The following is a 16100-nucleotide window of genomic DNA, read 5'->3' on the forward strand; positions in this document are numbered from 1 at the left end:
AAGGACTGAGGCAGATATGGAAGATCACTGAGAAGACACGTATATACAATACAATAAGACATACAAAAATCAAAATGTCGCATAAGTAGTATGACTTCATTTTGTGTATAAAAATTATATATGTGTATGTATATACACAGAAACAGCTGGAAGGGGGCTTTCCCTGTTATTCTTCTGCACGGCTTAAATTTTACCAAGGGCATCTATTAATGTATTATTTTTATAAGATTTTACTGATTTAAATACAGGAAGGACTAGAAGAGGAACACATGCTTCTGCTAAGCCCTGCATGTCGCAGAAATATCAGGAGGCCACAGCCAGCCACATCCACCCAGAGGGCAGGAGCTGGGAAAGGAACTGCAGCCCTTGCTTGTGTGGAGTAGCACAGGCTAGTGGACCAAAAAGGAACCTGGAGCTTAATACTTTTCCTACAAATACACAACTTCTAATAATGAGTACAAGAGAAGTATATGCAGGAAGTATATAAAACGAAAAGATCACTTATACCAAATCTGGTACCTTTTACTCCTGAACTCTTATATTTATAAATTCTTCAATGTGCTTAGGCTTCTAGAAGAGGACATGAATATGTGTTTTTAAAATAAAAAGTAAAGCAGACTAGAGCATTATGTAAACTGGGACTAGGCAACGCTACTTTCCTACAATTTATTTAGCCTCTCAAATAAATTTGGGGGAAAGCATACTTTGAGGAACAAACTATAGTGTAGCTGCCAACACATCAGGGAACAAATTCCCCCAAAAGATTGAATACATTTTCAGAGTACATAAAACTGAACAGAATGCCACATAAAACTTAGATAGCAAAATTCTTTGCAACCAAAAATCATATGAGTAGCTGGATAGACAATATCATATCATTATACTCTAGCTGGACGAGCCCACCATATGCATTTATGAATGAATGAATGAATGAATGAGTTAAAGCTTCAGAAACCTCCCTTGAGATTTTTAATGTCATTTTTCTGTAGGTAAGTTGATGTGGTTGTACGATGCTAGCTAACGGTAGTATAAGCTGTTACGATTCAGTAGTGTTACTTTATCATACTTAGCCAATTCTCTTTGCCTTTCTCCACTCTTGTTTATGAGAGCCACAGGGCAAAAATAGTTTATATCTCAAAGACTAAAAAGCTTATTAGTTTATCTGTGGAGTATAGATTCCTCTGTGGAGATGAGGAGCCTCTCCATCACTTCCATTACCTCCTTTGTCATTAAAAAAAGGGATAATTTTCTTTTGGGCCATATATAAACATACAAGTTACACACATCTCAAGTAATCCAAATTCTTAAAACATGTTCATGACATACACTGCAGTATTTAAGAGTACATTTGCATAAATGCAAACTCTACTAAAAAATTTTTTAGATGATGCAATTTAAAATATCTTATGATTTCTGACAGGCAGTGGTTTTTGGGGTCTTTTTTTTTTTCTTTTTAATACAAAACTCTTTTTTGTCATGGAGACATTTTCTTTTAAAGTTAACCCACATCAGTGCAACGCCATATGTATTACTTAGAGATTGTTTCTCACGAAGGTGGGAGTAATTTTCCTTTCTAACTACTGGCGTTTATTTGAATATATAAACAGTGACCACTATTTTCCATTTTTGAAAGAGTCTGCTGAACACGACTAACACGATCCTATCACCGCCTTCTCCAACTCTTGCGTTTAGCAAAAGAGCAGATTCTCATACTGCCTTCCAGAAATGAACATTGAAGTCCTTTGTTAAGAAATGCTCCCTTTTGGGACGCCTGGGTGGCTCAGTTGGTTAAGCATCTGCCTTCAGCTCAGGTCATGATCGCAGGGTCCTTGCTCAGCGGGGAGCCTGCTTCTCTCTCTGCCTCTGCCTGCCACTATGCCTGCTTGTGTGCTCTCTCTGACAAATAAAAAAAATCTTAAAAAAAAAAAAAAGAAAGAAAAGAAAAGAAAGAAAGAAAGAAATGCTCCCTGTATAATTAGTCTCTCACTCAAATGAAGAAAACCAAGTGAGAGAGAAAATAGGAGCATACAACAGCCAAGCCTGCAGGCCCTCTGGGCCCTGAGTTTCTTGACAGAGGGACAGAATAACCAGGCAACAGGCAGTAAAGATAGAAGCCTGGACACCAGCCTGGCCCGCAGCCGCCTCGCCTTCTGTGTGGCCCAGAGTGAACTATTTCTCAGCTTTTCCACCAATGAAACAAGGATCACACTACCTGCTCCTCCATACCCAAAACCCGAGTAATGGGAAAGGAATTTAATTAACTGTAATTGATTGCAAAGTACATCAAATTCCTGCAGTGAAAAATCCTATAACTCCCAGTTACCACTTAGAAGAACTCCTTAACCAATTAAGATGGTTGTGTGTGTGTGTGTGTGTGTGCTTGTTTGTGTGTTTTTAATCAGTTCCTGAAAGATCATTAAGGAACTGAACACCACAAAAGTAGTCAAAGGTTTTAAAGTTTCAAAATGTCTCTGTGGTGAATCCCTTTCCAGAGGGGACATCCAAAACATGCCAAGGACAGAGCCCACAGTGTCTCTTGGGAAGTCTTGTGGAATTTCTGATGTGCGTCTTTGAGATGTCATGAAGTAGATGTCACAGCTAAGCTGGGGGTGGGAGAGGTTGCTGGGGAAGCCATCAAGTACCTTCACTTTTCATGGCCTGAGAAATCTGAATTTGTAGATTCCTAACAGAAGAATAACTAGCAAGACTCCTGGCACACATGCAAGGTGAAATCAACACCAGTGTTTCATGAGTTTGATCAAATACGATAACACAATTAGGCACTGCCCCTCACCAACACACGGTGGGTGGGGGAAGAGGATAAACGGATAAACGTGTGTCGACGCCCAGCTGCGATCACCCGCCGCCACTCAGCAGCCTACATTAGCCATTCTCCACTGAGTGACACGTGTCCGGACATCATCACCATCCCCCGGGGCTCGGGGATGAAAATCGCACAGATCACAGACTCAGGAACGAAATCACATTTGGGAATTGGCATTAAGAAGCGCATCGTTTCCCGATTTCATAGCTAGATCCTTATGGTCTTAGTGTGTAGGAGCTTTCAGCTGGAAGGAAACTTTAAAAATGAACATTTTTTTTTTTTGCTTCAAACTTTCCAGCTTAATTTTTTTAAATTAATCTTTTTTTATCTACTGGCTAGTTGCACAAAATTACCAAATAAAATGTTACTTTCGCTAAGATTTTTTTTTTAAGGCTGATGAAGCAGTCTGTAAGATGGCAAATGAATACTTAAGGAAAGACTGCCTTCGGGATAACACTGGAATTCTGATCTAAAAATACTACCTTGGTTGCACTAACTCGAATGGGAGACAGCCGCTGTCCGAAGTGGTATAAAGAGGTCATATTCGGTCATGAATAAAAAGACAAAAACAAGCCCATAGGCTCCACCCCCTCATTCATTTCCCTGCTTCTGAAGCAGTCCTTCGGTTTCTAATGAAGACCCTGCTCCTATTCTTCATTATGCATAATTCATGCCTCATATATTCAGTCCTTGATTTCTAACTGCAGCACGGGCGTTTCTCTTTGGGTATTTCACTTTCTTCAAACTTAATCTGCCCCAAACCAAAGCCTCCTCTTTGCTGCTTCCAAGGACATCATCCTATTCCAGGACCCAGTGCAACCCCCTCACCACCCCCCCACCCCCCTACCCCGCCCCGTTGCTGGCTTTCTGTCTCTTCCCACTCTGACTCATTCTGCATACCACCTGCTGCTGGACTCTGCTTTCATCGTCCTGACCCCTGGCTGAGGTCTGATGAAAATCCCAGGTGTAGAAACAGGCCTCCTGCAGGGAGGAGACACACCTGGGAACACAGCCCTGGGGATTAACCCTAGATTCTTCCATTATTGCAGCAAGGAGTCAGGTATAAGAGTGGCTGAATGAAGCACTTCAGGGCCAGACATCTACAAGCTGCTGGCTAGTAATCTCCCATCTGAGCCTGGAACTGATGTCAGGATAGGACTGACACCTTATCCTCAAGTGACAAGGAAATGCCTACAAGGGAGATAAGGCATGATTCTAGACCCACGCTCTGCCATCCCTCCAAACTACCTAAAATCTTGACCAACTGCATTCTGGGCATCACTCTATAATCTCCTCAATTTTCTCTCGGATTTATTTATCCTACAGTATTAAGTTCCATCCCCAACCCTCCTTCAACCTCCATAGAAATGGATTTCAGTAGGCTTGCAAGCTTGTGTCTGGAAATTCATTCTTCAGTTTAATGACATGTACACTGTGTACGCGCTGTGATTGAAAGGCAGATCTACTTAGAGTTACAGCCTCTCAACAATTTTCTCTCACTCTACTGAACAGAACCTATTTGTACTAATTTAGAATACTATAATACTTGTGACTAATCTACATTTCCAAACAAAATAAAATTCTGCAACTCTCTGATTTCACAAAGGCATTCTCCACATAATTGGTTGAGTAATGAGTAAAATGTCTGCGTTTTTACAAAAACTCACAGAATTAGTGTAGGGCACACATCTCAACAAACTATCTTCCCCGATCACTGGAATCGATCCAGAGCAAAACATTTTTAATTGCGAGAATTTAAAGCAGCCCTGGCCAGGGGGAGAAAATAATATTCACAGAAAGCTAGCAAATATAGCAACAAAATGGCATATCTACAAGGAGAAAGGGAACAGGAGGAGGAGGAGAAAGAGTAAGAGAAAGTGGGAAAGACGTCAACAGCAGAAGGAATGACTCTGGCTCCGAGGGAGTAAAAACAGTTCTCTAGGAGCTGAGCGTGAAGAACAGCTCAGCCTCCCCCCTTGGGAACCTACTCTCTCCCCCTCACACATTCTGATTCTGAGCAGAGGATGGAGAGGTAGGCCTGTGCTCCCTGGCTAGACACCCCGCAAGACACAGAAATGAGTTTAATAGGGTCCTTCTATTCACGTAGCTGACAGGACAGACAAGCTGAACCATAAAGATAGCAGAAGGCAGAATGTAAGTGTTTCTCACTAAGGAAGTTGAAAAGGTGGTTTATTGCTTCATTTAGAATTAGGGCACAGTGTCACCAGTCATTTGGGGGAACAGAAGTTGGAAGGTTGGTGAGTAAAAATGCAAGGTCTTCATTAGTTTAAAAATTAAACTGTGTTCTAAAAATCCAGATTAAAAGAATATATATGTATATAAAACTTGTAAGTTGAAATGAATGTATGTCAAAGCCAAATAATTAAATACAAACTCCCTTTACTTACATGCCAAGATCTGAGCTCATAGCTTTGGATAAATAACAAGCTATAGTTCGTTGACCTGTTTGGGTATTAATGAGCTCATCAAATTTTTTTTTTTTTTTAAACAATCAGACATTGCTGTACTTGGAAAATGGTAAGTAGAAAGTCAGGTCAACATTAACATTTCTCTGATAGTATAAGCCTACATTTAAGGCACAAGTTTGCAAATTAAAATGTCAGGTGTATTTATTTTGAGATTACCTGGAGACATTGAATTTTGCATTTCATAGACTTTTAATATCCTTTCGTGTCCCCACATAAAACATTTATCTGTGTCAAAAAAGCTTGAAATCATTTGTAGATATACTTTTTCTTTTATTGGCTATGTTAAGAATATCTACCTGTGGGAACTATAATAATTCCAAGCAATTTACTGTCTGGCCAAAAGTATCACATTTGCACATGATTTATTGATGAGTAACTTGTGCAAGCTTAAGTAGCACTTCATCAATAAATGTTTTCCTTAGCTGTTCTGGGACAGAAACAGTGCATCCCTTTTTGGCTTCATATTAAATGGACTTATCCTAAATAGTTGAAAAACTCAAGACAGTTATTCAATAGTTAGGCTATTATGAGAAACTCTCATTGCCATGTTCACTGGGAGGATATTATTAAGGATGTCATTCACTACCACACTCACTGTCTGCTTCATTAAGTCCTCAGGGAGAAAATTCTTTCTGCTCTTAGTCCCAGGATCAGTTACATGCATTGGCAACTGGGCTATTTTTACCTTATGAGGGTAAGAGCCTTTCCCTCACTGTATTAACTCACTACAGTTCCCTCCTTTTATTGGTTACTAGAAAATTTAAAGCAAAAATTGAGGGCCAGATGTGCAAGTCAAGAAGACTCCACGCCATATGTTGTCTACAGTAATAATTTGTAATAGAAGTCATAGTTATTGCTAACAAGTCTTGAGTACTTTCTGCAAAGCACTTAACGTGTGTTGGATTTTATTTGAAATTCATAATAATCCTAAAACATGAGAACTTTTATTTTTGCCACCTTGACCAGTGAGAAGACTGAAGCTTTGAGAGGTCAGTGAACTGCCCCAAGGCTGCTGAGCCAGTAAGAGGCCAGACCACAGACTCAAGCAGAGTGTTTCTAGCATGGAAGGTCATGCTTCTAACTGCTCTGTTAGTCTGCCGCCTGGCCCATCCCTGCTTCTTCCCCCATTGACTATTTCCTGTGACTAATGGAATAGAGTTAAGAGACCAGAATTCTTTGGATAAACACCAGGGCTCTTAACAATCTTCTTCCAAAAGGTTATGTCTGAGCTGCAGCACCCATCTGGCTCAAGGTGTTCCAAGGCTGGGTGGCAAAGTTTTCTAGTGCCATTTCTTGCCAGAGTGACATGTGCTTTATGAGAAAAGAGAGAATGGGAAGATCCACTGTTCAGTGAAGGAGCAGGGGTACCATTGGGAAGGTCTCCTGAGTCTGGACATTGGTGATAGGTGTGGTGGGTTCGGCCAGTGTTTTGACTGCATGGTTTGTAGAGAAGATGCCTACCAGGGGGCTGTGTCTGACCATGGGGCCTGAACTGCAGCTTGTGCTCCTGCTAGAATTTCCAAATTCCTGATAGGTATGAATATTCAAGCTCCTGGAATAAGAAATCAAAATTCCCCCAAATTCTGAGGAATTCTTGAAATAATTAATTCCATGTCTTTTCTCAAATTTTATTTGTATGCTTTTAGGTAATAATGATGACCATAATAGTGAACATTTTCCATAATAATAAAAAGTAAATCATTTTTTTGTGATCAAGATGCTAAAAATTGCAGAGATTTTCTATTAAAAATAAAAAAAACCCTTAAATGTATCAATTGCAATAACATGTAAAAGTGAACTCTACCTGATATCTGATAATACTAAAACAGGGCAAGATGACCACAAAATCCCAAGTCAAAGCCATTTTAAAATTGAAAGATGATCTAAAAATATTTACTATTTATAAGATATTATTATTATAAGATGAAATTTTAAAACAAAACATTAACTATCCCAATGGTCTTGATTTTTGTTTCACGACAAATATTCCAAACACGCACAAAAAATTTCTTTTATTTTGCACTGACATTGGTCAAATTGTTAAGAAGCTTTCAAAAGTATAGCCAAGGGGGGCATTAGGATTTGCTTCATAGAAGCTCCTGTCCTTTTTTAACAATGTAAATATATATTTTTTAAGATTTTATTTATTTATTTGACAGAGAGAGATCACAAGTAGGCAGAGAGGCAGACAGAGAGAGGAGGAAGCCAGGCTCCCCACTGAGCAGAGAGCCCGATGCGGGACTCGATCCCAAGACCCTGAGATCATGACCTGAGCCGAAGGCAGCGGCTCAACCCACTGAGCCACCCAGGTGCCCAACAATGTAAATATTTTATTTGCTTGCCCAGGTTCTGGTTTGGCCATTGACTATGTCACCATGGAGAATTAGAATACCTTTTCCCAGGACGCCTGGGTGGCTCAGTTGGTTAAGCGGCTGCCTTCGGCTCAGGTCATGATCCCAGCGTCCTGGGATCGAGTCCCAAATCGGGCTCCTTGCTCCGCAGGGAGCCTGCTTCTCCCTCTGACTCTGCCTGCCACTCTGTCTGCCTGTGCTTCCTGTCTCTCTCTCTGACAAATAAATAAAATCTTTAAAAAAAAAAAAAAAAAGAATACCTTTTCCAAATTTCCCAATTTCTTGACTAATTTTTCTTGGATTCAAGATTCAGGAAAACAGAATTTTCTTCTGAGAAATGCAGGGAATTGCAGCTGGGGTCATGCTAAGAAAGGGGGCATATTTTTCTTGCAAAAGGAATTTTTCTCAGCTATTAGGCTGTGTCAGTGCAGAGGGTGTTTGTTGAATTCACAAAAATGTGCGTATAAACTATTTTACCTGTCAGCTTTGAAGGACCTCAAAGGCATCAGAAAAGTACCCTTGAGTAATTTAAGAGCCACATAATATCTTTACATATGCAAAGCCACTGGCAAATGCCCTTGGTTCATTTGATCAAAGACGTAGAAAAGCTGGAGGAATTATGAGGTAACTAAAAATGTTGTCTTTACAAGTACTTCTCAACTACAGCTTTAGACTTGGCCTACCTTAGACACCACCAGTATCAGTTATCCATTAATATTAATCTGGGTTTTGGCAAATCATTTTCCTTGCCCTGCTCATATTCAAGTCTTAAATACATTATATAGGCCATTATTATGTAACATGTTTTCATACATGTTACATTGAGAGAAATGAAATGGAACTGATACCTATCTTAAGCACCTACAATGTACCAAACATTATGCCACATCTTTCAAATATGTTTCCAGCCCTAAAGAATTCCTATAGGGCAGGTATTAACTTTAGTCCATAGGTTAAGAAAAATAAGGCTCAAAACCACAACCAATAGCCATACTCTAGTAAGTGACACAGCCTAGAATTTAGTTGTAGTCCAGCTTCAAAAAAATCCAAGCTCTTGCCGCCACACTATACTACAAGTTGTAAAATGGTGGTTAAGTCAGTATCTGCTCACTACTGTGGCCCAGGGGAGAGGGCTGGTACCAGGCAGCCTGGCTGCAACATGAGAACTAACCTTGCTATCTTCAGGGTAATTGGACCTTCCCCCATGCACCTTATTTGAAAGAAACATAATAAACTTGGGAGCAGAATATACATTTTTGGCAGAAGAATTAAAATAATCATTGTAAACACAATACGAAAGGTCTGTCTTACCTTTAAATATTTCACCAGCTTCTGAATTTGCCAATATTCCGATGGCAAATCTGCATTTGCTTCCTGACGATGATCAGGTGGTTCTTCATCTTCCTCACTCTCTGAGGAGCTCTCACTGATAATCTCCTCAATCTTCTCAGCACTCTTACTAAGAGCAATAACAACCACCACATGTAATAAATATATTTATGCTACAACATGGATGTAGTTATAATCATTAATATTTCAGCAATATGAACATAAGCAATGAAAGAGATACCAACACCTGAGTTCTAGAAGATCTTTGGTAAGATCTAAGTGAGGAGATGAATGAACCCCTGTCTCTATATCAGGTACAGGTCATTATTATCGCTTTGCATGCAATAACAATAAGGAAAATAGTAAGCAATGTACAAGGGCATCAAGTATTTGTCCAATGGCTGTGCTGTACAAAAGGGCAGCACCAGACATAGTGGCTAAATAACCTGGGTTATTTGTGTTTATATTTACTTAAATTTAGTTATTGAATTGTATTTGTATTTATTGACGTTTGCTTACTGAATTGAAACAATACAATTAAATATTGAGTTTCACCAGTTTTTAACATTCTCTGATTTTTAAAAAATTTCTCAAAGGTGCTGTGGCAGAGAGAGTCAGGCAGAATGGCACTGTTGTGCCGTCTGGGCTACAGCAGAGAGAAACTGCAGTCCCGAACTGAAGTGCCTGTTCAATTCAGCAAGCTATGTGATGGGTGTCGGGATAATGTATTCTCTGGTTCAACAAATGGCAGGAAACGTGGGTCGGTTACAGAGCAAAATCTGGTAGATAAGGCTGACTTAAGAATCAGTGTAACGTAATTCAAAGGTATGAGATAGAAATATATTCTAAATTAACCTGTATTCCCTGGAGAATCTGTAAATGTATATTCCCTTAGACTAAAAAGCTTCTGGAGTTAAGAGCAGAGTGCACTGAGTTTACCCCCCTTACCCCCACATCACATTAAAAAAATCAGTACCCCAGAGGAAAGCTGTTCTCTTTTTCCATTGATGAATCTGTTGACCTATAACTTTAAATGGCTTTCCCTATTTTATAAGGTTCCCATCCTGTCCTGCCCCACAGCAACCATACATTCAGGAGGTAAAAAGAAGCAAACCTCAATATTTCTTTGAGCTAGGGACTCCACCTTAAGAAATACTTCTCTACCATATAATTATACCCCCTTAAGCAAGAAGAAACATGGAGAAGTTCCAATTTTTGTCAGAGTCATGGTTGTTGCTTGGATATACTACCCCTTTACCCTTACCTATCACTCTAGGCTTCTCTAACTCACTAAAATTTGATTTAAAATTGAAACACTTATGGCCAAACATTTATTTCAGAAAAGATGAAGTAGATATACTTTTCCTTAATCCTCCCACTAAGTACATAAAAATCCTGGATATTGTATATAAAACAAACATGAGAGGGCTCTAACAGGTAGAAAGAAGAAGAAAGACTATATCGAGATCTGCGGACTGGAGGTGAGTTACTTGGATTTTCTTTTTGTCTCATGTATCCCAGATTGGGTCCTGGAGAAGGGGGTGATGCAGAAACACCAGTGGGCACAGGAAAAAAACGGCCTAAGAAAAGCCTGCTCTTTCTTCTCAGAGGACCAGAAAAAGAGCAACTTAATAAGACAGAAAACTTTTAGGCAACAAATGATCTATTCTAGTCAACACCACAGAAAACACAGTGGCCTAATCCCACTTCTGCGAGCAATGGCCAAGCAGAGAGCTTGGTGTTCTAACTTTGTCAGACTACAGCAAAGCTCTCTAATCCCCATGTTGGGTGGTATCAGAGGAGGCCTAATGCCGAGTCAGGACTTTCACCAACCCCAACCCCCACTGACAAATTAACAGGGTGTTCCTCCCTCTCACAGACAGGGTGGTAACAACAGAGCTTGAACTTCCTTACCACTAAGAAATAATAAGGAGGCCCTCACCCACCTCCCCAAGTGTCAATGAAGGCCTATTTGAAAACTTGTAATTCCTTGTCTCACCTGAGGAGGCAGCACACACCTTATCCCACCAATGTGGTATCCCAGAAGGCCTGCTAAAACCCAAGATTTCAATAAGATCTAGAAGAACTAAGAGAATCATAGAATCTCAAAAATTGTTAAAAATTACCCATTCTCTTACCATGCTCCAAAATGGAATAGATTGAAAAAAGACTTTCATGGAAGAGGGGGTTAGAAAGAATGGAGGGAGAGAAAGAAAATCACAGAATGAAAAACAGAAAGAATGAACAGAAAAAAATATATATATAATGACAAATTCAAGCCCTAACGTAATAATGACATTGAAGGTAAATGATCTAAATACACCAATTGATAAGAGTTTAGCTTAACAAACCAAAAAGAAAAAGAAAAGGGAACCAACTAAATGCTACCTACAGGGAACTCATTTCAAATATAATGATATAATATTATTAGTTTGAAGAAAAGGAGGGAAAAAAAAAAAAAAGACCATGCAAGCAATCAAAGAAAGCAGAAGTGGCTATATAATATTGGATTAAGTCGACATCAATAAAAAGGAAAGCGACAAGGGACATAGAGGGAAATTGCATAATCACGGAGACGTATCGATCCCAGACATGCACACACCAAACAACATAGCTGCAAAATGCATGAAGCAGAAATAGAACTAAAAGGAGAAACAGAAAAATTGCCGTTATAGTTGGAGACTTCAGTACTACTCTCTCATTAATTTATGGAACAATTAGACTGAAAATAAGCTAGGAGATGGAAGAAACCAATACCACCAAGCAGTGTGATTTAATTCACACTTCTAGAACACTCCCAACAGCACCAGGTTATATCCACAGCTCCCTGTCTTTCAAAGAACTCTTCACTAAGAGGTTATCTTATAAGTTCATTTAAAGATTTTCAACATTATCATTTTTATAACCAGTAGCTGTCAGTACAGGTGTCTGAGGACCCTGCTCTAATGGAAAGAACACTAGTCCTGTGCATGTGAACTAGGCCAGGCGTTAAAGAAGGGCTCATGTTAACAGACACTTACCGGACTAACTGTGCTCTTCCTGGGGAAACAATTGTTCCAGACCTTTCAAGTTTTCCCCCGTGTCTTTCCTCTTGGGTGTCTCTCAGTACGTTTTTGTGACTGCAAATATATTAACTTTTTAAAATTAATTTATGTGGAGTAATAGGAAATTAAACATAGAAATATATACAAAGATCCCACTGTTTTCATGCACCCCAGGGATGTGTTTTCCTAATACAGAAAACTACACAACTTCCAGCCCCATCTGACACCTGTGAGGCCCCTTCTGTCTTTCCAGCACAGCCATGTACTTTCTATAGTGGAGAAACTTTTTGCCCCCATTTCTTTTATGAGGAACAGGCGGCTGTCACTGTGCAGATCCGCCACTCTGAGCCTTCTATTCTCAGTGCTTCCTGCCCTGGGAGAGAGCTGCCTGGTCTCTTCCCATCCCCAACCAACTCTGCGGCAGTGCCTGGATCTGGTTTTCCAGCTGTTCCCAGGTTTAGCACAGGCCTTGGCACATCGCCGTTAGGTAAATTCATAATTGAAAAATGTCAGCACCTGGGAAAGGGTATTTTAAAAATTCACCTCCCAGGTAACAGAGCAGCCCATTTATGTGTCATTTTCCCACTCCTTCAAATAGAGTCACAAAGATCAAACAGTTCAAGATTATGAGAATTAGAGGAGCGAGGGCATCTCCTCTCTCCTCGGGACTTCTTCAAGCCTGCTCTCTGGGTTTGCTGGCAAAACACGATCAGCCTGCGGTTCTCAATCCCTGCAGGTGAGGGTCCCCTGTGACCAGCTGGAAGGCAGTTCTTTTTTTTTTTTTTTTTTAGATTTTATTTATTTATTTGACAGAGAGAGATCACAAGTAGACGGAGAGGCAGGCAGAGAGAGAGAGGAGGAAGCAGGCTCCCTGCTGAGCAGAGAGCCCGATGCGGGACTCGATCCCAGGACCCTGAGATCATGACCCGAGCCGAAGGCAGCGGCTCAACCCACTGAGCCACCCAGGCGCCCCAAAGGCAGTTCTCTCTTAACCCAATCAGGTGACTGCATGGAACATTAAAAATGGGCTGAAACTTGTAAGCCTCTCTGCTAATTTAAAAAGTGCTCGAGTCACTGGTCTTGATGTCACACTGGGTGTTAATCTGTGCGTTGGCGCCTATTTATAGATGGCCTAAATGGACCTAGTCTTGTATCTGTCAGACATTCATCAAATCAGTGTCCACTTCTCTTAGGCCTGTTGATTTTTGGAGGCTCTAGCTTTTCCATGGTATTTACTTAAAAGTTCTGTTAAAAGACACTGTCTCTCTCAAGACTTCCCTGATTAACTTCACATAATTTTAATCATTCTAAATTCTCCTAGAACTTACTTAATCAGGTCCCTACTGCTGTGTTTACATGGCCTGTGAGATTTCTCCGTGTCTTTTATCATCTTTTTCACGCGACATTTGCCCTGACTGAGTGAACTGGGTTCTGGTGCCCACATGTGACCCTCTTCGTGCCAAGTCCTTCTACCTGGAATGTGAAGAGAAGCAGGGAGGGATCAACCTTTATCTGGGACGGAGATGTCAGTATCTCCTCTGTACGCCATTGCTCTGACATGAATCTAAGCTAAAAGTTAGGCAAACATGGTTACTGAGGATGTATCCGAAAACCCCTCGTGCAAATTTCTACATACTCTTTGAAATCGACAGTGGCCTTCCAGTTTAAACTTGGCTCTAATCTTTTGGTCATTTGACTCTTCCCAAAATTAATTTGGTTCTTCTCCAGCACACTCTTGCCTGAAGCAGGAAGAGCTTTCTGAAGGGTGGGTTCTTCTTCCTTTTCAGGTGCCTCATTAAGCTCCTTTTCTTTGTCCCATTCTTCACTGAATCTAACATCCTTTATGTACAAAAAACAAAAATAATTTTTACAGTGATATAGCTTCTGAATTATCTGGTACTATCTGAAAATTAACACTGGTGATAACTTCAGAAAAGGAAGTCATTGACGCATCTAACTTGTGCTGTTTAAGACATACACTGGGGAATGGCCACCTTAGGATACTGGTTCCTGTTGGAGCTAGTCTGACAGAAATGTGATGTTCCTAAGCTTGCCTCTCCCTCCCCCTGCTGCAGCACATAAGGGTACAACAGCAGGGCTGGACCTATTCCTGCTCACCACCACCAGAAAAATCTAAACTCAGTGTATTGAAGGGGACACATCACGTACAAATGGCTGAAACCAAGGATAAAGAGAATATCTTGCCAGAGACAGAAAACAGAGGGAGAAACAAAACAATTAAAAGAGACGTATCCAAAACAATGCAAGTCAAAAGAAAAGAGAATAAGACCTTTAAAGTATTAAAACAAAAGACCTGTCAACTCAAAATTCTAAACAGAGACAAAAAAAAAGCTTTCAAAAATAAAGACAAAATAGGGGCGCCTGGGTGGCTCAGTGGGTTAAAGCCTCTGCCTTCGGCTCAGGTCATGATCCCAGGGTCATGGGATCGAGCCCCGCATCGGGCTCTCTGCTCAGTGGGGAGCCTGCTTCCCCTCTCTCTCTGCCTCCCTCTCTGTCTACTTGTGATTTCTGTCTCAAATAAACAAATAAAATCTTTAAAAAAAAAATAAATAAAGACAAAATAAGACTTTCATTGATGAACAAAAGCCGAGAATTCACTGCCAGAAGGCCCATGCTAGAGAAATATCCATGAAGTTCTTCATTCAGAAGGAATATCATGCCACATCTACACAGAGAAATGAATATCTGTAGAAATTCTTTGAGCTGTTTTTGATCATTCTAAAATACAATTAACTCTCTAATGCGAAAATAGTAAGAAGGACCTGTGTTGTGATGAGCACTGGGTGTTATATGCAACTAATGAATCGTCGAACACTACATCAAAAACTAACGATGTGCTTTATGTTGGCTAATTGAACATAATTATAAAAAAGTCGTATCAATGTGTTGAGGAGTTAATACCATGCACAAATAAAATGCACGACAATAATGGCATGGGAAGGGAGAGGCATTGAAGGTGCACTGTGTAAGGTTCTTAAACCAGTCATGAAACGGTAAGATAGCATTTAAAGTTGGACAGGATAAACTAGAGATATACATTAAATAACTGAGGGCAGCAACCATGAAACTTTTAAGAAGTATAACTGACAAAAAACATAAATAAAATAGAATCATTTCTAAAAGCTCAATTAATACAAAAAGGGCAAAAAAAGAGGAAAAAAGAACAAAGAACAAATGGGACAAATAAGAAAAGAAGACAGTAAATTTAAATTCAACTCTAACGGGGCACCTGGGCGGCTCAGTGGGTTAAAGCCTCTGCCTTCGGCTCAGGTCATGATCTTGGGGTCCTGGGATCGAGCCCCGCCTCGGGCTCTCTGCTCTCAGGGAGCCTGCTTCCCCCTCTCTCTCTGCCTGCCTCTCTGCCCACTGGTGATCTCTGTCTGTCAAATAAATAAAATCTTTAAGAAAAAATAAAAAATAAAATAAATTCAACTATCACTAATTACATCAAATAAAAATGATTTTAAAACTTCAGTTAAATCATCAGACTGGATGCAAAAGGAAAACCAAGTATTTGCGGTATTAAAAACCCCACTTTTCATGCAACCAACAATCAAAAAATGCAGGAGTGCTACATTAAAAATCAAACAAAATGGACTTCAAAACAAATACTATCAGACCTAAAGAGGGAGATACATAACAACAGAGTCAACACAACTTTGTGTATTCACCAAACAATAGAATTTCAAAATACATAAAGCAAAAGTAAATCCAGAATTTAGAGACTTCAAAACTCCTTGCTCAGTAATCAACAAAATAAGTACATAAAAAATTAATAATATAGAATACCTGAGTAATACTATCAACCAAATTGACAAAACAGTTATACAATGTACTACACAACAGCAACAGAACTTCCATTCTTCGCAAATGCACACAAAAAATGAATCACCCAAAATGACCACATTCTGGGTATAAAACAAACATTCACAAAGCTAAAACGACTAAAATCATACAAAACATCTTCTCTTAATACAATGGAATTAAAATAGAAATCAGTAAAAGAAAGGTAACTGGAAAATCTTCAGATATATTAATTTGC

The 16100-nt window shown here is 39.8% G+C and overlaps 1 protein-coding gene across 5 annotated transcripts in view; it reads right to left on the reverse strand.

Annotated features, from left to right (window-relative positions):
• Window positions 1-16100, reverse strand: part of ARMC4 (armadillo repeat containing 4) — a 184930-nt gene that overhangs the window by 141463 nt on the left and 27367 nt on the right. For all 5 annotated transcript variants that reach the window (XM_032349730.1, XM_032349729.1, XM_032349731.1 and 2 more), the window contains 3 exons: window positions 13674-13876; window positions 12014-12112; window positions 8976-9123 (listed from right to left, as the gene is read on the reverse strand). In XM_032349730.1, the coding sequence (XP_032205621.1) occupies window positions 8976-9123; window positions 12014-12112; window positions 13674-13876 (450 nt within the window). The remainder of the gene's footprint in view (window positions 1-8975; window positions 9124-12013; window positions 12113-13673; window positions 13877-16100) is intronic.

Source organism: Mustela erminea, chromosome 6 (genome assembly GCF_009829155.1).
Source record: "Mustela erminea isolate mMusErm1 chromosome 6, mMusErm1.Pri, whole genome shotgun sequence".
Lineage (NCBI taxonomy): Eukaryota > Metazoa > Chordata > Mammalia > Carnivora > Mustelidae > Mustela > Mustela erminea.